The following is a 21,271-nucleotide window of genomic DNA, read 5'->3' on the forward strand; positions in this document are numbered from 1 at the left end:
GGGGGGGGGGGGGGGGGGGGGGGGGCAGAACGAAGGCCTCCAGTAGGAAATGATGTCTTTGAGACATTTAAGGACGAATCATTTTCTGGTCCGTTTAAAGAGGCTATGTCTCAGTTGTTCAAAGACACGGATGACTCTGGAGCCAAACAGGCTGGGTCAAACCCTTCTGTGTGCCATGCTGCCTGCTACTCACTCACACCAAGCTTGAATCTCCAGCTCGCCTCCGCAAGAGGTCTGCGAGAATCTTGCTTCTTTGCTTTCTCAGATCCCAGGCCAGGAAGCATCTCTGCCTCCCCTCCCCCCATACAGAACTGCCTGTACCTTGTTCATGGCACTTGTCACGTTCTACCCAAGGTCAGCCTCGTCTGTAAGACTCTTATCTCTGTGCTCCTTGGGGCTGACACTGGATGGGGCACCTAGTAGGTTTCTTCAACATATTTTACAGTAAAGTCTGCTGAGCTCTGTTTTTCCACCCAGGGAAATGGGGAGAATTATAAACATTTTTGCCTGGCAATACATTCTTTGTTTGTTCATTGAAGAAATTTGTTATTCTTGCCTTAAAGGCAAGAATACTTTGGACCCACTTAGGACCCAAGTGCTCTCCAGAGACTCAAAATTAGGAAGCTGCACAATCCTGAGCAAGAAAGGTCCTGAGTCATTGCTGGGCGGTTGATTGATAGATAGAACTCTATCTTTTTAAAAAACTATTTTTATTCTTTCATCAGGATAAGTGTACTCTTTAATCCTCTTCACCTATTTCACCCAACCCCGAACCCCTTCCCCTCTGATAACCACCAGTTTGTTCTCTATAGTTAAGAGTCTGTTTCTTGGTTTGTCTCTTTTTGTTTTGTTTTTGTTTTTTTGTTTTTTTTTTGTTTTTTTTTTCTTTTTTTTTTTAAGATTTTATTTATTTATTTGACAGAGAGAGACAGCCAGCAAGAGAGGGAACACAAGCAGGGGGAGTGGGAGAGGAAGAAGCAGGCTCCCCGCGGAGGAGCCTGATGGGGGGAGAACGCCGGGATCACACCCTGAGCCGAAGGCAGACGCTTAATGACTGCGCCATCCAGGCGCCCCTGTCTCTTTTTGTTTTGTTTCTTAAATTCCACATGAGTGAGATCATTGGTATTTGTCTTTCTCTGACTTATTTCACTTAGCATTGTATTCTCTAGCTCCATCCATGTCATTGCCAGTTTCAAGATGTCATTCTTTTTTATGGCTAGTATTCTATTGTGTATCTATACACCACCTTCTTTATCCATTGATCAGTCCATGGACACTTGGGTGCTTTTATAATTAGGCTATTGTAGATAAAGCTGCTGTAAACATCGGGGTGCATGTATCCCTTTGAATTTGTGTCTTTGTATTCTTTGCGTTAAATTCCCAGTAGGGCAATTGCTGGGTGGTAGTGTAGCTCTATTTTTAACTTTTTGAGGAACCTCCATATTTTCCACAGTGGCTGCACCAGTTTGCATGCCCACCAACAGTGTAAGAGGGTTCCCGTTCCTTCACATCCTCACCAACACCTGCTGTTTCTTGTCTTGTTGATTTTAGCCCTTCTGACAGGTGTGAGGTTATTGTGGTTTTCGTTTGTACTTCCCTGATGATGAGTGATGTCGAGCTTCTTCTCATGTGTCTGTTGGCCATCTGGATGTCTTCTTTGGAGAAAAGTCTGTTCAAATCTTCTGCCCATTTTTTAAATTGGATTATTTGTTTGCGGTGTTGAGTTCTATCAGTTCTTTATATATTCTGGATACTAACCCTTTATCAGATATGTCATTTGCAAATATCTCCTTCCATTCCATAGGCTGCCTTTTGGCTTTGTTGACTGTTTCCTTTGCTGTGCTGAGGCTTTTATCTTGGTGATGTCCCAATAGCTAATTGCTGGGTGATTTAAGATGATGCATGGCTCAAGGTGATACATGTACTTTAGAGGGCTGCCCTGTTCCTTCCAGAAGCAAGCCCATGAGATGTCTTAACACAACACTTGCGAAATAAAGTGAGACCCTTTGTGGGGTAAGCTACCGTCAAAGTCTGAAGACCATTCTTCTTATTGGTAACTGTGGTTCTCATGCCAGAGAGAATGAGCCAGGAGGTGGCCCTACCATGGTACCAACATGTTGGTTAATATCACACATACTATGTCAGAGCAGAGGTGGATACCAACTGCTGTGGGCTGAATCAGGCCCTCAGATAAGTTTTATTGTCAGATAGGTTTCATTGACCTGCACTGTGATGGGCTAGGCAGGACTAAAAAAAATTTTTTTGGTACAAGTTATGACCATTAGCTATTATTTCATTTTAATTTAAAATAACAAAGGATCCGATTTAAAACAGCAAAGGGTCTCTTTGGACTGCTTCTTGAATTTGGGGGATGGGGGTAATTTCTTCCTTGTGCTTCAAAGGACTGAGGAAAGTCAGATCTACATTATGACCCGTATGAGGACTCACCAAGGTCAACGGTGACTAATCATCTCAAGAGGGGTGTGCTTATTACTGGGAGACACAAGCATGGGGAGCTCTTCCCACATCAGCAGAACAGTGATCTTTGCTCTTTCTAGGTCCCTACTGGACTCATGTCCTGTTTACATGGAAATCCAAGGAGGGTTTGAAAGTCTACGTCAATGGGACCTTGAGCACCTCTGACCCAAGTGGCAAAGTGTCTCACGCCTACGGGGAGCCCAGCGTCAACCTCGTGATAGGGTCTGAGCAGGACCAGACGAAGCGTTATGAGGACGGAGCTTTTGATGAGTTCATCATCTGGGAACGGGCCCTGACCCCGGACGAGATCTCAATGTACTTCACAGCCGCCATTGGTCAGTAGGCGTGTGGGGGAGGGCTCGGGCCAGCTCTGCCCATCTCTGGAAGGGCAAGGCTCCTCTGTCTGCCTCCCTTGCTAGCATTTCTCACTCCGCACTCTCCTGAGGTGGCAGCCACGCTGCAGGCTGCGAGGCGTCCTAATGAACCTCGTAAATACAGCCATTTCTCTAGAACACCTGTTCCCCAAGATGGAGGAATTGGCAACTTAGCAGAGACACTGAGATGAGTATCCTGCTGGTCGTCGGGGGTTTCGAGGTGCCCATGATGGACGATTACAGACAGCTTTGGGGGCAGATATTCCAGGTCCATTAATGCGTTTGATCAACGTGCCAGACTCTGACGGGGCCTCAGGGAGTCCCCAGGATGCCCCCTTCTTGCTCAGTACAGAGTGCTTGTTCAGAGACAGGGCCTGAGGGACAGGTAGCTGGGGTTCAAATCTTCACTCAGCCACGATGAGTCGTGGGACTTGGGAAGTCACTTTTGTTGAGGTGAAATTCATGTAACGTAAATTCAACCATTTTAAGGTATACGGTCCAGAGGTACTTACCACGTTCACCACATTGTGCAGCCATCCTCTCTGGTTTTAAAACAGTCTCAGCACCCTGAAAGGAAATCCAGCACCCACTAGCTATCGCTCCCTGGGTCCCCCTCCCAGGCCGTGGCACCACTGATCCACTTTCTGTCTCCACAGAGTTCCCCCTTCTGGGTCTTCCATATACACGGAGTCATGTAATATGTGACTTTTTGCGTCGTAATCTTACCAAATCACAGCGTTCTCCTTCGTAAATGTGTGGAAACAGTACTCGCCATGCCGCACGGGGCTGGGGGCTACGCAGATGCAGTGTGACAGGTGTAAGTCATCAGCACAACGCCTGCATGTGGCAGGTTTTTGCAACACTTTCACTGTTTTAAGATTAATACTTACTTTCCCTTCATTCCGTTTTCCTTCTGCCAAGTGAACACACTAATTCTTTATTTTAACATAAAATAATCTGCCAAAAAACGACAGTCACTCATTAACATTTGTTGGCTGGCCACTGCACTGACACAGAGCAGCAGGGCAGGTCAGGACCAGGAGGTGAAAAGCCTGCCTCCGCTTGGGTTCTGACAGTGAATCCCTCAGCTCTTAGGACCCTGTGATTACATGACAGAAAACCCAACTAAAGTGACTTAGGCCAGGAAGGGAATTAAACAATCTCACACAATGGAAACAAGAGGAGAAAATCTGTTTGGAGGCCAGTTTGCTCTAGGTGCTCCCATGTGTCACTAGGAATTTCTGTGTTTGACTCTGCGTTCCTCTTGCGGTGCCAACATGGCTGCCACTCCCTCCGGGGTTCCATCCCCATCCTCAGCAGAAGGCGAGGGGCTTCTCTTTTCTGTCATCTCCTGCAGCAGGGCTGGCCCTGACTCTCATTTGGGCCAGATTGATCCATGTGTTTCCCGGGAGCCAAGTCCTATGGCTGGGGGTGCAGAATATGCTGAGGGCCTTAAGCCTGGGTCCTAGTCCACCTCTGACATGGCAGTGGGGTTAGCCGCACCTAAGACTCGGAGGAGAGGGGACTCCCCGACGACGACTGGGGCTGCTGGTCTTGGGGGCAGGGCATGGCCACTGTGCGTGCAGGAAGTCTCTGTCCATTGCGGCCTTTGGGACGTCCATTTGTCACCGAGACAGTGGGATTCATTCCTTTCACACAAGTGACATAAGGACAAAATATAGGTCCTGTACAATAAAAAAATATGTCAATCTCCTGCATTTTATAGCCTAAGATTCAGAGATTTGTCACTTCGAGACCAAGATGTCGTCTGTATTTGTGTTATTGAAAGCCTCAAACAAATCCTGCCTTCCTGATACTTCACCATTTTATTAACACTGGAAAGCGATGTCGCTGTTTCTGGCTCTTGCAACTGTCCCAACAGACCCTTGTCCCCAGGACATCCCAGGGCTCGGGATGGGGAGCATCAGCCCCACACACAGCACAGCGTTTCAGGTCACCTCGCCCTCTGGGCCTGGTGAAGGTGGTGTCTGATTTTTGGGGGGATTCAGGAGAGGTGTTGCCTAACACTTATGTGTCCCAGGGAGCACATGCATGGGTCTTTGCTGAACCAGAACTAGACCCAGCAGACCCCATATTACTTGGGGACTTGGTTCTGAAGACAGGTCATGTGACATAAAGCACATATAGAGAAAATGACCAGAAGTCCCCTGGACTGCCCCATGTGATTCGGTCCATCAGAGCCAGGTTTAGGGCAGCTGTGTACAGACAGACATCGGGGCTGAGGTCCAGCCTGCTCTTAGCCCAGCCCAGGGTGGTCTGTAGGAGGCAGAACCTGTTCTTTGCATAAAGCCCGGTCTGCACACAAAGCATGTGCCCAAAGCAGGCATTTCTCTGTGTGACCTGCCCAGAGGGGGCATCCCCTTCTAATCCATTAGCCAGAGCAGGCCATGTGGGGTGACCTTTTCTAATTCATAGAAAGGCAGAGTGTTGATCCCTGATCACCTGGTCAGCTTCGCCCCCAGCGCTACCACGGATGGCCTCCCCTTCCACAGGGGACCAGAGAAAGTAGAAGGCAGCACTGAGAGTCTGGTGACTTCCAAGTATACATCTCTGAGCACTGGAAACACACCCGTACAACCAGGTGCCCACACAGTAAGACCCTTTGGGTCCTGAGACTGACAGAGGACACGGAAGACTCTCATTTCTTCTCTCAGCCTCACAGGGTCATCAATGGCGAGGGTGGGCAGGATTGCCGGGCTGATCCTTACTATCCTGTCCTTTATTTTGTGGACGCACGTGAGTTACATGTGGATTCAATGCAACTCCTCTGTCACCACCTGGCACTTGAGGAATGTCACTCCAAGTTGGGGAACTGAATGTTTGGGGCTCTAGTTCTCCGGGCAGTGTCTCCCCTTCTGTGTCTGTCCCCCCACTACCCGGCCCCACCCCAGCCCAGGGGGCTGGTGACTCCTGGAGCTAACTAGGGATGATGAGGTCATTTCATTAGGTCACCCCAAGCATCCTTGAGGGATTTTCCAAAAATGAGGCAGAGTATCTAGTTAGTCTGTGTTCTTACCAGGAAATGCTAAATTAGAAATCACTGGTGGAAAACAGGCAGAGAAGAGCAAATATGGCTTATCTTTGGTGCTGGATGTCTTCATTATCTGTAATTATTTATGGTTAACCAAATGGAGTAGAAAGAATTAGAATCCTCCGGGTCGAAGGCGCTCAAGAGGACAGTTCCCCACCACTTTGTCTTGCTTCATCTGTCTGGGAGGGAAGGCCTGACTGGTTGGACTGTTTGTCACAGCCCAGAGATTAAACAGCCCTCTGTATTCCATCTCCAACTGGTCCAGATGCAGTGGAAGGAGATTTCTTTTGGTTCTCTATTTATCTGAAATCGGTAAATGCCTGTATAAAATCATCGTTTTATATGATGACTTGCATGGTGTTCAAAAGCAATTTGAAACATAAATAGAAAAGTAACATGACCATGGAAAATCCATACAATCTGCCCATTAAGCTGATTTATTAGCCCGTTATCTTTCCAGCAGCATTCCTACTCAAAACATTCTCAGGCTGTCTTAGATGTATCTTAAGCTGAAGAGTTTTGAATAAAGACAGGCCTTCCTTAGGGGGAAAGACTGACCATGTTTCAGTCCTTAATTAAGCATTACTGATTCTTTCCAGGAAAGCATGCTTTGTTGTCTTCAACGCCACCAAGCTTCTTAATGACACCCCCGGCCAACACCGTGGTAAGCACACGCATGATCTCGGCCCCCTCTTGTTGAAGCCTTTCTGCTCAGCCTGTTTGTCAGGACTGAATTCCATTAGACAGTCTGGCTCTCTCTTATTGGCAATTTAGTGTCCAAGAAGAAATCATCCCTGGAGGAGAAGCTAACTTTGGCACTAATTCTGGATGCTCAGGCTGACTGAGGGAAGCCCTCTGCTTCTTGTGGTCTGTGGCCTCAGGGGTCAAAAGGAAGTAAACCAGACTGCCCAGGGACATGACCACTGAGACTGTCTCCTGGGCAGGCGGCGCAGAGAGCAGGGGGGACCTGTGCCGATGCTTGTTTTCTCTTTGTGCCCCTTCTCCTGATATTTGAGGAAAGATCAATCCATGCAGAAACACTGCCCTCTGGAATTAGTATTTGTAGTCACACCACTTTACCTCACTTGGGAATTCTAAGTGAACAGTGAGGGCACAGACTTGTACCATCGGTGTGGGTTTGAACCCCAGTTTCACATGTATTTCTGGGTAAGCTTCCCTGTGCTTGCTTTCATCTCTCAAATGGGTGCATACTTCTTGAAATTGTTGAGAGGATGAAAGATCAGTATGTGTTAGGTAGTCGCAAACGTGCCTCCTGGTATGCAGTCGGTGCAACTGTCATCATCGGGGATTTAAGAGGGCACACTCAACTTCCGTGGGGCTTCTTGGCTTTCGTCCCTAGCCGGAACTCATGCCTGTCATTTCTTTTAGATGCCCACCAACGCTTACCATCCTATCATAATCAACTTGACAGAGACGAGAAAAACCTTCCAGAGCCCAGGAACTGTACTGAGTTACCTGCGAAACGTGTCCCTCAAATTACCCAATAAGCCTCTCTCACAGGAAATGGCATTGAATCTCACCAAGGTAAAGCTATTTGATTTCTGTTTCTGGTCAATCCGGGATGGCAAAGTGCCAGATTCTGGCCCACAGGTGTGTTTTGTTCAATCTGCACAGAAAAGTCAGGAACTTCTACATAGAAGTCTGGGTTACAGACTTCTCATGAACCACCAGATAGGGTGGCTTTGCCAGCCTGCTCTACCCAGCTCGCGGGGGTCTCCTTCAACTCTGCCTCAGCTCTTCATGGTTCCCATCTCTGCATCCACCTGGCCACCGGCCATCTGGGTGTGCAACTCCAGTTCTAAACCTCGCTGCCTCCCTTGGCAACAGGTGAAGTGTGGGACCTTAGACCTCAGTCTGCACACATTGTGACCCACAATGCTGTGACTTGTAGGTCAGTGGGACTTGCCATGGTCACCTAAAGCACTTTGTAAACGTGCCATTTATGGCATGGAATCAAGGTGCCGCCGCTTTTCATTGTCCTCCAAATATTCTCAGGTCAAGGTAGAGGTGGAGCACTGGGGTTCTTGGCCCAGGTGGAGAGAGAAGGCACGTGTGAGAGGGTTTGCCCTGGAAAGGGCAGCTCACGGGTCCGAGCAGGGTGCAGAGGGCTGGCTGCAGGGGTGACGTTCCCTCAGTGGTTCCTCGCCCTGCGCCCTCAGTCACTCGGCTCTGCCGCGATGTGGGGAAGACAACAGGACACTCAGCTCGGGGGACCCGCGTGCGTTCCTGCGTGCCGAGAGCAGTGTCTGGTGCTAGGTGAGCGCTCTGGAAGGCTTCTTCATTCTGCCCTGCTTGCTGGCTGAAGGCGGACCCGAGGAGGGCGAGAAAGGACGCTCCGGAAGTCAGGGCGCCCCGAAGTGGAAGGAGGGCCCCGTTAGCCTTCCTGCCCCTGCGGCGGGGGGGAGCGAGAGCCGGCTTCTCAGGAGTCTCCGTCCGTCCGTCCGTAAGGCGCGCTGGGTCCCGGGGTGCTACCCCGAGGGTCTCAGGGTGCGGCGTGCGCACGGACCAACGAGTCCGAGACCTGGGCCCTGGGCCCGGCACGCCCCTCTACCGGCCCAGCCTCCCCGCCCGCGCCGAGGAGCCGCCCCGCTGGCTGGGTCTCCCCCCCAGTCCCCACCCCCGGCCTCCCGGTCGGACTGGTTCTGGGGGCTCACAACCAGCACCAGCACTGAGTACTTCCAGACAGCGCTGGCCGGCTGCACTCGGGGCTGCAGTCTTCCTTCAGAGCAGGGGTGCCCGCGGCAGCACAGTTCTCCTCACGCTCCGCTGTGTTTTCTGATGGTCGGCCAGCCCACACCCAGGCCCCACTGGCCAAGCCCTGAGGGAGAGGACAGCGAGCAGCATCTCCTCCCTCACCGAGAAGGGGAATCTTTCCCAGCGTTCCCTGGGCGGATCTCCCCTCACTTCTCATTGGGCAGAGCTCGGTCACATGACCACCACCAATCACGGGCCCAGGGGAGCAGGCGGGGCACCACGGCTCAGCCAATCATAAGGAGGTGTGGGAGGGGCCAAGGCCACGGAGCCTGAGCACTTCCGCACCCCCACCACGGCTTCCCTGGGGTGGAGGTGAGCATGGCCGGTGGGTGCGTGCTTCCCGGAGGCTGGACCGGGAGCTGAGGCATCTCCGTAGCCTCGAGGGGATGTCTGTGTTGGGACACAATTCAGTGCAGGCTTATGGGAAACTCTCTTTAAGCTCGGCGGTTTCCTCTTCCCTGGGACTCGCCCTTGGGCACCTGGCAGCATCTGGGGCTGCGAACTCCAGTGCGCTTGGGGCTGGCGGGTCTCAGGGGGCGGCGGCTCACTGCCCAGAGCCCCGGCCTTTGACCTGTAGGACTGCCCCTTCTGGTTGTGCAAGGGAAGCCCCATCCTGGAACTTTAAAATGGGAAATAATCCAATTTTTAAGTGGTGGACAGCTAACTGAACTTTAAAGGCCGTGATGTGTCGGTTTGTGAGGCGGATTCGGCCTGCGGGGCCTCGGTTTGGGACTGCTGGTGGAGGTGGACACACCCGACTCTGGCTGGCTTGCAGAGGAATCCTGCAGATTTGCCCCAAACCCTGCGCATGTCTGATTCAATGAGAAATAATATCCAAATTTCCATGACGTCCTGGCTTCCCGCCGCTAGCGGTTGGACAGGAAAATGGCGAGAAGTCATTTCCTGTGCCGGGTGATGAGGGGCGTCCTTCAACTGTGGCAAATTCAGATTGAGAGGTGCTGTAAATGTGACATATCCACTGGATTTCTAACACTTAGGACAAAGAGAAGAATGTAAAATATTGAATTGATCATTTTTATATTAGCATGTGGAAGCGCTGTTTTAGATTTGTGGGACTAAGTAAAACCTATAATTAGTTTGAAACATAATTAATAGAGACAAAGTAAGTTTCACCTGTTTTCTTTTTACTTTTTAAAATATGGCTACTAGAAGGGCATGTGGGTGGCTTGGTGGGTTAAGCCCCGACTCTTGGTTTTGGCTCAGGTAATGATCTCCACGACCTGAGATCAGGATTCTGTCTCTCCCTCTGCTGTCTCCCCGCCCTGCTCAGGCACACGCGCACTTTCTTTCACATAACTAACTACTAGAAAATTTAAAAGTGGAAATGTGGCTGGCATTATATTTTTATTCCCCTAAACTGCTCTGGGGTAAGAGTCAGCAATTTATAGCCCTTTGGCCAAATCTGGTGTGTTGCCTCTTCTTGCAATAAAGTTTTATTGCAACATGCTCATTTAGTTATGTGTTGTCTGTGGCTGCATTTGCACTACAATGGCAGAGCGCAGTGTTTGTGACAGAACTGTATGGACTTAAAACCTAAATACTTTACTAGGTGATCTTTTCTTTTTAAAAGAAAGTGCTGACTCCCTCTCTGGATTATAAATTCTGTCCACTAGACCTCAAGCCCAATATTTTGTTCACCCTTAGTTCATAAGGCCTTGCCCTTCAGGGTCTTAATAAGTATTTATCAAATAAAGGTAATGAAAGAGTGAGGAGTTTTGATGGTGTGTTCTTAAAATATTTGGTGTCTAAAAGTGTGAGGAAGAATGTGATTCTTCTGGAGATGGCAGTTTGGTGGAAATGTGGGAGATTTAAATCAGGCCCTAAGTTTAATTCTGTGTCTACAGTAGAAGACAAACAGTTAAAAGCCGACATGAATGATGTAAATGAGGGACTGGACTAGATGTCAGGCAATAGGGAGTGGTGAGGACTGGGGTACACAGAGGAACACACATCTGACTAAGGGGGCAGCTGCTGCTCCACTTTGGCCAGTGGTGGCCATGTGGGACTGTGGGCTAGGGGTGGTCTGAGCTTCTGCTCTTCTCAAAGGTAGCAGGAAATTAACATATTTTCATTTAAATCTCCCCATTTGAACATGTTAAAAGCTAATTTAATTTTTTTAGAACAATGGTGAGCCAAACCAAGCATGATTTTAAGGTGATCTCACCAAGGGTCTCCAAGTCACTTCTTTATGGAGATATAATTTCCCATGAACACAAGTGGTTTTGTCAGCTTGGCTTCTCTACCCAAGGAAAGCATATTCGGCAGGCCATGATTTATTCACTTGTTCACTCATTCACTTACTCATTCGACAGGCATTTCCTGAGGGCCACCTGAGGGCCACTTATATCTCCCAGGCACTGTGCTTAGGGCTTCTCCATGACTAAGCCGTGTTCATTCTGACATCTGAATGCTTATCACTGATGAACAGATTGTCACAGGGAGCAAATAAGATAATATCTCTGAAGGGCTTTGTAAAATATAACCTGATATGCTGATGTGAGCTATTTTTGTTTATTACTATATGTAAAAACCCAGCCAGTGGTTGATAAGACATGGAGAAATCGAGGGTCTTGAGATTATGAGGATTAAGGATACATGCTAAGCAGTGTCATTTTGTCTGCCTTTAGGTTTTCTTAAAAACCATGGAAGAGGTTCTTCAACTGCCCAGTTGGGTTGATGTGTCAGAGGTAAGAAAAAAAAGAACATTTTTGATTTCAAAATGTATGTACTTTGGGAGTGTCTTCCTAGAAGTGGTATAAGTATGGCCCAATTCACGTCTCTAGGAGACATGATGCGTCCTGCAGTCTTGCAGTCTGGGACATCAGAGCTCATTCTGACCAGATAGACAACTGATTCGAAGTGCCTTGTCTTTGTATGGCCCAGGAATTATGTGGGTGCCAGGGATGTGTTACTCTCGTTGACACCGAGCAGGGAAATGGTCGCATTTATTCCTGAGGAGTGTCTACTTGGCTGACCGCTAGCTATCATTTTAATAAGATATTTCTCACCATCCCATTATTCTTGAGCGGTAGTAAGAAAACATGTTTTATGTTTAAAGATCGCTAGATGAAGTGAAAAAAGTGGAACATGTGACAATATGTATTTCATGGTTATAAACGTAAAAACGAAAAAGGCTTCTCTTTTCCCCTGAACTCCAAATAATTAGGAGAATGGAATATATATTTTTTCTTTTTTAAAAATAACTTCATCGACTTTACTATGTAACATAAAACAAGTTAATGTGTTGTGGAGAATGTAGAAACTGCAGATAACAAAAACCATATAAAAGAGCAGTCGCCTGAAGTCCTGAGGCAGACCATGGCCATGAGCACTCTCACGTGCATTCCTTCCCGTCTTGCTTTCCTTTCACTTGTGTGCACATATACTGTACAAATACACTGTATGTCTGACTTAATCTGGTCTTTACGTGCAGGACAGTCACCGGTGACATTAGGCATGTCAGGCAGCCTAGGCTGGGCGGTGCTGCGGTAACAAATAGGCCCCTGCATTTCAGTGTGTAGCACAGTTGAAATTTACTTCTCACTCGTGCAAAGTCCGAAGCGGGTCGAGGAGCCTTTCCTCAGTCCGGTGACTCTGGGGTCCTGGCTCTGTCCATTTTCGGATGACAAGGTCTCAACACGCAACGTCCAGGGTTGCCCAGCGGGGTGGAGGACTCTTAACTGCCTTACTTAGCAGAGTCACAACCACCTGGTGTAACACTAAGGTGCTCGTTCTCCGGAACCCCTATAATGTCTAAAAAATTTTTTTGGCAGTTTGAGGCAGAAATGCTATTCATGAGATTGCAGTAGGGTTTATATTTGAACTTTTTATTTGAACGGTTTCAGATGGAATGAGATGGAGTTAATACTGGCAAAGGGAGGAGAAAAGGGGACCTGAATTTAAGACTGATATAGTCTTGCCTAGAAACAAATTCATTTTTAAAAGGCACAACTCTCCAGAGTCCACAACTTCCAGGGGGAGGCTGTGTACAGGGCTGCAGCCCAGGAACCCCCAGAAAATGGCCAGTGGATTTTTATCAGCATCGTTTTAAAGTAACTTTTTCTGAATGCTGTGCCACAAAATATGAATAATTATGAAGCTGTTCAGACTCAGGCTCTACTGTGCATTCAAGAGAAGGTATGACTCAGCCACTGCCCAACAGAACTGCACGCCAGAGACACGGATTTCCATGTGTTTAACTGTGCTCGGCTGATTGAAATCAGGCCACAGGCCTCAAAGAAAATGTCTAAAATTGGCCTCAATGTTCTGTTTCCAGCTCATTAGCTTCTCGTGGAGCGTGCGCGTCTGTGAGAGAATGCTGAGGATGCTTAGCGAACAGATGCTTTTCAGAAAGGCGGGAAGGAGGGGAGGGGCACGTGGCAGAGAGGCGCAGCCGCCGCACACCCAGCAGCGGCGTGTCGGACAACGGGGGCCAGTCAGCCCAATTTGAGCTGTCTGCAGAGACACGGGGTGACCCCTGCCTTCTGGGGGCAGCGTCCACTGGGACCCTCTCTGTGTCAGGGACTCAAAATGAGTGAAGAGGACCCTTGGAGGGAAGGGATGCACCAGGCAGGTCGAGGAGGCTAGAGAGGTTTTGGGGTGCTGACGCCTTCACAGCATCCCTCCCCTGCATGGAGAATAGGATGATGCTTCCGGTGTCCTTGTCCTGGAGGGGACTTGGAGGCAGGGCGGGGGGCCAGTCAGAGATTTGCTGAGGTGAGTGCAGCTGGGACCAGGTATCTGTCACCTGTGTCTGGGCATAGAAGCCTTGTAGCCAGCGGCCCCAGGGACCGGGACGTCTGCATTCTGTGAGCTCAGCCAGATGGGTGACCTCAGCGGCCATCTCCTCGCTGGTGAGAGGGGCAGTGCTCCTTCTCCTCTGGTCATCGAGAGGACAGGCCTGGCCCGCCACGGCCTTCAGAGATGCAGAGTGCTCTCCCTGTGGAGGGGTGCCGGGGGGCCAGCGCAGAGCCTGGTGGCATGTGTCTGGTGGGTGGGCCCCAGGTGGGCCTTGGGACGCTCACTGTGTGGGTGCTGTTGTCTCAGATCCCTCACATTGTGTTGTGTTCAGGACAATGCCATGGTGCTGGGCTTGATCGAGACCGTCGATACTGTCATGGGCCACATCTCTTCCAACCTGGACGCCAGCAAGCCCCAGGTCGCCATCATAGGCTCTTCTTCCATGGCAGGTACTGGTCAGCTCGGTGTGGGATGCGGCCGTGGGTGCAGGTGGGGGGGCGGGAGACTCGGGAGGGCAGCTGGCCTGTGGGGCTTGCTCTGATGGCCCCGCTCTCACCTGCACAAGCAGGTGCGTACATGTCTGCTCAGGTCCACGCACACACCTGCACAGGTGTGCACACACTCGTGCACAGGTGCGCACGCCCCAGCGCACGCATTTGCACACACAGGGTGTAAACACACGGACAAAGGTGCGCACACGTGCAGGTGTGCACACACACACACACAGGTGCACACACACACGCAGCAGCAAACACACCATCAGCTCAGACAGACCTCTCTGCTTTTCTAAACTATGTTGTCCTTATGCAATATTACACTGTGGAGGGAGAGTGAGGTCGGGGCACCTGTGCTCAGCCGTGATGTGGACACAAAGCTGCGGAAGCATTTGATGGTGACTCGGGGGCCGGACTGATCTTGTGTGACAGTCGTCTCTGTTCAGAACAGGGGTTGGAAAGTAGCAGCTCCTTTGAGTGTCTGTGGAATGAAAGGTACAGAATCAGGTTCTGAGAGCAGCTGGAGGTTTGGCCTAAATCCGCTTCTCCAAGATAATGGGCGCAGAGTCCCACTCGCGCTGACTTCATGGCCCCTCCTTTTGTAAATCTTTATTGAGGGAGTATCGCACTGCTGATACTCTCCCACAAGAGCCAAACCCTGGGACAGGGGTGAATGGAACCACGTAGGTTAGTTTTAGTGGGAATCTGTTGGCTGAGATAGTGACTGATGGCTGGAAGGCCGGCATCTCTGGCACCTTCTTTCTCCTGTGTGTCATGGGTCCCCCAGAGTGGTGAGAAGCAGCCCTGAGAGCTGACGGGCTGCCCTGAGGGAAGAGGGGTCGCCTTGGGCCACGAGTCCCCCACAGTGTGTGGCCAGATGGACATGTCAGCCATACAGTGGAAATGACTTCCCTGGACCCTTATTTTTTTAGGTCGTCATTGTCTAGAGGTAATTACACTGCCCAGGGGAACTCATTCTGTTAGCAAAAGCAGAAGCAGATGGGGTTTTACAGCCCAATTTCCTGCGCTGTGGAGCTTACTGACTGTGGCTTCCTGTCTTTGGCTTGTTCTCAGAGTTTTCTGTGGCCAAACTCCTACCCGAGACCATAAATTCCTCCCACTACCGCTTCCCAGCCCAGGGTCAGAGCTACATTGAGGTTCCCCACGAGGCGTTCCGAAGCCAAGGTGAGTGTGGTTGCTGAGCCCGCCCCGGGCCCTCGGCCCTTGCAGATGTGTGCCCAGCTGTTACCTGGCGGACACGCCGCCCTCAGGCCTGCTTGCTTGTTCCTGCAGGAGCAGCTCTGGGCCAGCATTTCTCAGGGGGTCTTGGCAAGCACCTGAGATGCTCCGTCAGAATGCTGATTCCAAGTGTGCCCCAGCCCCTAAACTGAAGTGGGGAGGAGGGCTGGGAATCTGCACATTGGACAGGCTCTTGAGGTGATTCTAGTCCACTGTAAAAGACACCTGTGTCCTCCCAGATTGGCACAGGGACACATCAACAGGATATGGAGAGCCGTGGCCATCTCCCCTCCCCCACCCCGGGTGGCCTCAGGCTGGGTGAGGGGTCTGTCTGCCCGGGGGTCTACTTTTATCTCAGTGGTCTCAGGCAGCTCTGGCCACGTCAACTGCAATGACAGTCCCTCTGGTCCCTTGAAAAGTGAATGTCTCCACGGGCTTGTCCCTTGGGCAGTCGGGGGAGTCTTGGATTCTCAACTCCTGACATTCTGGCCGGAGGACATGCGATTCTGAGACTGGAGACCAAGAGCAGCCTGGGTGGTGTAGGGTCATGATGTCCCCTCCCCAGCAAGGAGTCGTCACTCGCCAGCCCTCAGGGGCCCATCTCTGCTCCCTCGATCTTCTGTTTGGCCTGTGTGAAAGGTGCCTGGAAATGTCAAAGGACACCCCACACGCACGTGGGCTGAACTACAGAACGGGGGGTGTCTGGGGATGAGGCTCTGATCTGCCGACTGCATGCATGATCTCTGCTCCTCTCACACCACCTGGCTGCATGATCTAGAAACCCCTCGTTTCTCACTCAGCGGGGCCGCGGCCTCATGCTCGGCCCTGTGGCAGCACAACGTATTGGTCACAAGGACCGACTGGCGGCTGGAATTCCTGGACTCCAGCCCTGGTTCAGCCACTTACTGATTGTGTTACTGAACCGGCCTGCGTTATAGGCTCCTCATCTGTAAAATGGGAAAAATATTAGTACTGGACTCATGGTTTCGAGAATTGAATGAGCAAAGCCCTTCTACCTGGCACACCATGAGAGTGATATGATGCTAAATATATCCCTGAGATTTTAACGCAGTCAACGAATATCCCCAAGGAGCTCCGGAAGACAGCTAACCGCTTCCTCCTCCACGCGTCCTCTGCTAAGCGAGTGGAGGGACACTACATAAAAAACGATTCCTGTTTCAAAGTTGTCATATAGCAGAGAGGTGGGACGTAGCCAGAGGCATGAAGGACACCTGCGTGATCGCCGCCACTTGTAATCCCGCATCTGCTGCCTTCTCATGTGTTCGCGAGGCTGCAAGTGCTCCATATGCCAGCAGCAAATGGGACGTGCTCACCCAGAGGGTGCAAAGCTGGAGGCTGGCGCTGGGGCCGCTGCTGGAGCAGGGCCGTCTGCCCTCAGAAACTGTAGCATTGCTGGCGAGTCAGTCTCTTGCCGGGAGCTGCGGCATCTGTGTGTCTGGATTGGCTCAGGGCAGGAGCAGGCAGTCGTTGCCGTGGTTGAATCCACAGCTGAAGGGTCACAAGTTTCTACCCTGGCTCATGGAAAATTCCACCCCTGAGAGTCCCTCTCTCTCTCCCCTGGCCCCAGGAGCTGCCCCCAGGGTTTTGGGTGTGAGGGTTGGCCCTGTGCATTGCTGGGCAAGTGGGTTTGGCTGGGGGCTCTGCCGCTGAAAGGCTGACACATGTCTGTAACCCTCTTCTTTTCTGCAGCCTGGACCACCATCGTGGGCCTTCTCTACCACAGAATGCACGATTACTTGGACAACATCCAGCCAGCCAAGACCAAGTGAGTGTCTCAGGTCACACAGCAGGGAGAGGGCAGCGGACATGTGTGGGCCTGCTTGCTGGGGGCTGACCGCTGGGACACCCCCGGCTCCCCACCATCACAGGCCTAAGGGTCCTAGAGGACTCGCAATGCCAGCGCCTGGTGCTTTGCTGTTAGAGCCCAGACACGCCATATCCCTTTGAGGGTGACGCGGGACCTCGGACGCTGGGGCTTCAGCAGGCCCTGGGTGTGCAGGCTGGCAGTGCAGTGGCCAGGTCAGGATCCCCCTGGGAAGCCGTGGATGAGTGCCTTTGCTGCCCGGGCCTCGGCTGCCACTTGTGTAGGCTGGGGGCAACAGTGTGCCCCCGCATCCATCAGGGCTGGCTAGATATGTGGGCTTCGGCAGGTGACAGGGAGGACCGGGGCTCGTGGGACCAGGACGGCTTCAGGCACAGCTGGACCCAGGGGCCCAGGGGAGGCCTCCTGACCTGGTTGCTCTGTCTCCCTCCTATGCTTCCCTCCGTGCTGGCTCCTTTCCAGGCGGGCCCCTCCACAGAGGCATGGCTGGCTCTGGCGGCTCAGGCCCTGTGGCTTCAAGTCCTGAGGTCTCAGAAGGACAGCAGGCTCTTACGCCAATGTGTGCATGGAAACTCAGGGATGGTTGTGATTGGCCTGTTTGGGTCATGTGCCCATCTGACTCCATCCTGGCTCCCTCCAATCACGGTGGCCAGAGTGTCCTGCTCTGTCATTGGTCAGGTCTGCTCACATGGGTGCTGTGGAAACTTGGGGAAAGCTGTGATTGGCCCGTTTGGGTCATGTGCCCATCCTGAGCCCAGTCATGGTGGCCAGAGTGTCCTGCTCTGTCATTGGCCAGGTCTGCTGACATGGCCCCTGTGGCCCGGCAGTGGGTCAGCCCACCCAGACCCCGGGGAGAGGCTGGTTCCTCTGAGGGGTGGGCCGGGGTGCCCCGCTTTTCCCCTCTCATGGGGTCCCCTTGCCCTGGCTTGGTGGGGCCCCGCTTCCCTGCCCTGCAGGGGCCCTCTCCTGCCCCTGCAGGGCTGGGCTCCTGGTGTTGACGCTGCCACCGACTGTGCCGACCCCTCTGTGATGGAAGCAGCCGCTGTTTGAGCCGCCGCCAGATAGAGGATGGGTGCTGAATACCTTGTAGCGGGGCACGTACCTGAGCCCTGACAGCATGTCTCCGATGCAGCCCCTCTCCCACCCCCTGGATGTCCGGAGCCTTGGGGAGACGGTGGGGTCAGGGAGATGACAGCCACGATTTTGCTGTACACCTGGGTCCCATTGCCCTGGGAAAGCCTGCGCGTTGACGGGTTTCCTTATAACTAAGGGAAGGGGACCGGCCACTCTTGATGTGTAATTTCCAGAATTCTTCAGGAGAATTGTCAAAGGAAAATACCATCACCTTTCCTCAGAAAGATTCCTTCTCAACTCTTCGGGGGATATTTCTCCAAATCCAAGGTCATGAATCAAAAACGGACTCTTCCTTGGCTCCCCCTTTACTTACCTGCAGCTCTCACACTGAATGCTCAGGCGGAAGCTGATTTGTTAGTGAAATGCATGAAATGTGTGTTTGAGGCACGGCTGAGCCCGTCTGTGGTCCAAGGGCAGGAGTGTGGGGAGAACAGTGTTTGTACCGCCATCCGTATCTCCCTTCCGCCTCGAACTAGGAAAGGAAAGAGAAGGTGGAATTGCTTTCACCGACATCTGTGTGCACACGCATGTCAGGGACAGTTCTCTGTGACCGAGTAGAATCGTGATTCTAGCCAGCTGCCGACAAACTTTTCCATAAAGGGTCAGAGTAAATATTTTTGTCGTTACGGGCCACGATGTCTCTGTCACAACTTACTGAGTCTGCCGTGGAAGGCTGAAAGCAGCCGCAGACAATACACGAAGGAATGGGAGTGGCTGTGTGCCAATAAAACTTTATGGGATCAGGCAGCCACCCAGGCCCGTGTTTGCACACCCCTGCTAGACATGCCGTTACGTCGGTGCTAGCTGCGGTGCATGGGGGGAGAGGCTGAGTTTGTCCTGCTTTGGGGGGTCCAGGGATGCGCCTAAAGCTGGGCAGATGGAACAGTCCTCCTTCTCAAGGCCTTTAGACTCACCTCCCTGCTGTCCTCACTGCCCCGGGCGACCCCAGAGGGGACTCTTGGGAGCCTCAGAACCCATGCTGCCATGACCCGGATCACCGTGTCAGCTCCTCTTGTCCCTGCAAGTCATGGGCTCTGAGACTCGCACAGGCAGCTCTGCCCCCTCACGCCCTTTCTGCCTCTTGCATTATCACCCGTGGACTGCTTGAACCCTGTCAGCTGCAGATGCGTGCTCAGCTGGTTTCCTGAAGTCAAAACAGAAATATTCTGCAGTGATGAGCACACAGTTTTCATGTGCAGAATCTTCAGCTTGTCACGACTGGCATAAGGGGGCACTTAATGCAAAGGTATCTTATTGTCAAAATTAACCTTGAAGAAAAAGGCATCCAAATAGCTCACCAAGCACAGGCCCTGTATTTGTTGTGCTCTTTCCTGTGGCACCAGAACGGGACAGAAGCTGACCAACAGTGTTGTAGTTAGCCGCACAGAATTGGGTGCTGGGTACCTGGCTCTCTTCTCCCGGTGGGGCCCTTATCAGTGGTGTGAACCTGGGCGATGGCTGGCTGTCTTTGGCTGTGTGCTCCCCGTCTAGAATAGCGGTGATGACGGTACTGATGCGTGAGGCTGCCGTGAGCACTAAGTGAGTTGACTGTTTAAACAAGGCTTGGTGCTCTTAACATGACATGTAAGTGTTTGCTTTTATCGCCTCATAGGATGAGTGGACGTTCTGGCCGTATTGGCTGTGAGATAACTATCAAATTCCAACCACAGGTAGGAGCAGATGGGCGGGATCTGCGCATCGCGCTCAGTGTTCCTGCTCGCCTGCACGGCCACGTCCCTTCCCTTTTAGTGTCATGCACTGCGACCTTCATACATTCATGGCTTTTGTAAGAACGAAAGGTGCTGTGGGATTGTATTGTCCTCTCAATCCCCCTTTGGGGTGCGGTGGAGTCAGCACGTGAGTTTAGTCAATGAAGATGGGGGCGAGGCTGGGACAGGGTCTCCATTTTCACAGCCGAGCCCTGGGTGGGCCTCTCCAAGGGCCCAAGCAACCACTGCCGGGGGCAGCGTCTGAGTGTCCCCAGGTGCTGGGGGGGCACTTAGCTGGTCCCTGCTATGTCACTTGCCCCGTCGTGATGAGGACTGCTCAGCTCTTACCCATGCTCGATGGTCGTGCTGTGCCAGGCAAGCAACCAGGACAGCCTTTTCCTCTGAGTGGGGCCAGGAGTCCGAGCTGGGCAGGGAGTCCAGAATCACCTGCTCCCACTGCCCCTCCACAGATGGAGACCCGGGCTGAGAGGGGATGGGACTTGAAGGCTGCCAGCTGGCAGAGGCAGGGCTGGGACTCAGGTGTCTGGGTTTCCATGTCTTGTTGACAGACTCACACGTGCTTCTGACGGGTGAGTTCCCAGAGAGTTTGGCCTCTGTGTCTGCACATGTTCTTCTTTGTAGAGTAATGCCAATCAGCTAATGCAGAAGGAATGACAGAATCGGAAAGACACCATCTTGCAGTCCTACATGTAGTTACTGATCAGGGCAAGAGTCATCAGCGGGTGTGGACACCCCTGGGTGACTGGTATTCAGGGAACAGAGTCATTTGCTGCCATCCCAAGGGTACTTGTTAATTTACAAAGTGAGCAGGGCATCTGAGTGTGGAGACAGCTGGCAGGCGTCACTTCAGCCAGCTGGTCACTCTTGACATCATCCACAGTGGGACGTGATATCCTGTGTCCCCTGATGTGACACAGTGGGAGGGAGTTAATGTGGCCCATGGAGTAATCCTTCCCCAAAAGCTTGGTCTGGAGCCCCTCAGGAGAACACAGCAAATCTACTGTAAGGGCCATTTTGCAAACAGTGGCTGATGCTGCTGAATGTCCATGGCAGGAAGGAGAAAGAACCCTGGGGACCATTCCAGAATTCGGGGGCCTTCAGGGATATGCTCCCTAGCAGATGCACCGGCCTCATGGGGACCACGCAGAGCTCTGAGGCACAAGGCAGGGAGCAGGCATGACGTCACGTTCCTGAAACGGCATCAAGATTCCGAGGGTGGATTGTGCCGTGGTATGCTGGGGGCTGTCTCCAGGTTTAGAAGGTACTTGCTAAAGTGTGGAGGGGGAGGAGTGTCATGGCATGCTTCCTCATGGTTCTGCCAGAAGAAGAGAGAGAGAGAGAGTGTGTGTGTGTGTGTGTGTGTGTGTGTGTGTGTGTGTGTGGAGCGTGTC

The 21,271-nt window shown here is 51.9% G+C and overlaps 1 protein-coding gene across 2 annotated transcripts in view; it reads left to right on the forward strand.

Annotated features, from left to right (window-relative positions):
- ADGRD1 (adhesion G protein-coupled receptor D1) overlaps positions 1–21,271 on the forward strand; it is a 126,040-nt gene that overhangs the window by 26,171 nt on the left and 78,598 nt on the right. For both annotated transcript variants that reach the window (XM_040620049.1, XM_040620050.1), the window contains 7 exons: positions 2,559–2,813; positions 6,504–6,568; positions 7,294–7,449; positions 11,328–11,387; positions 13,772–13,889; positions 15,009–15,119; positions 16,884–16,959. In XM_040620049.1, coding sequence (XP_040475983.1) covers positions 2,559–2,813; positions 6,504–6,568; positions 7,294–7,449; positions 11,328–11,387; positions 13,772–13,889; positions 15,009–15,119; positions 16,884–16,959 — 841 coding nt within the window. The remainder of the gene's footprint in view (positions 1–2,558; positions 2,814–6,503; positions 6,569–7,293; positions 7,450–11,327; positions 11,388–13,771; positions 13,890–15,008; positions 15,120–16,883; positions 16,960–21,271) is intronic.

The sequence above is a fragment of the Ursus maritimus genome, unplaced genomic scaffold (assembly GCF_017311325.1).
Source record: "Ursus maritimus isolate PB19 unplaced genomic scaffold, ASM1731132v1 scaffold_33, whole genome shotgun sequence".
Classification (NCBI taxonomy): domain Eukaryota; kingdom Metazoa; phylum Chordata; class Mammalia; order Carnivora; family Ursidae; genus Ursus; species Ursus maritimus.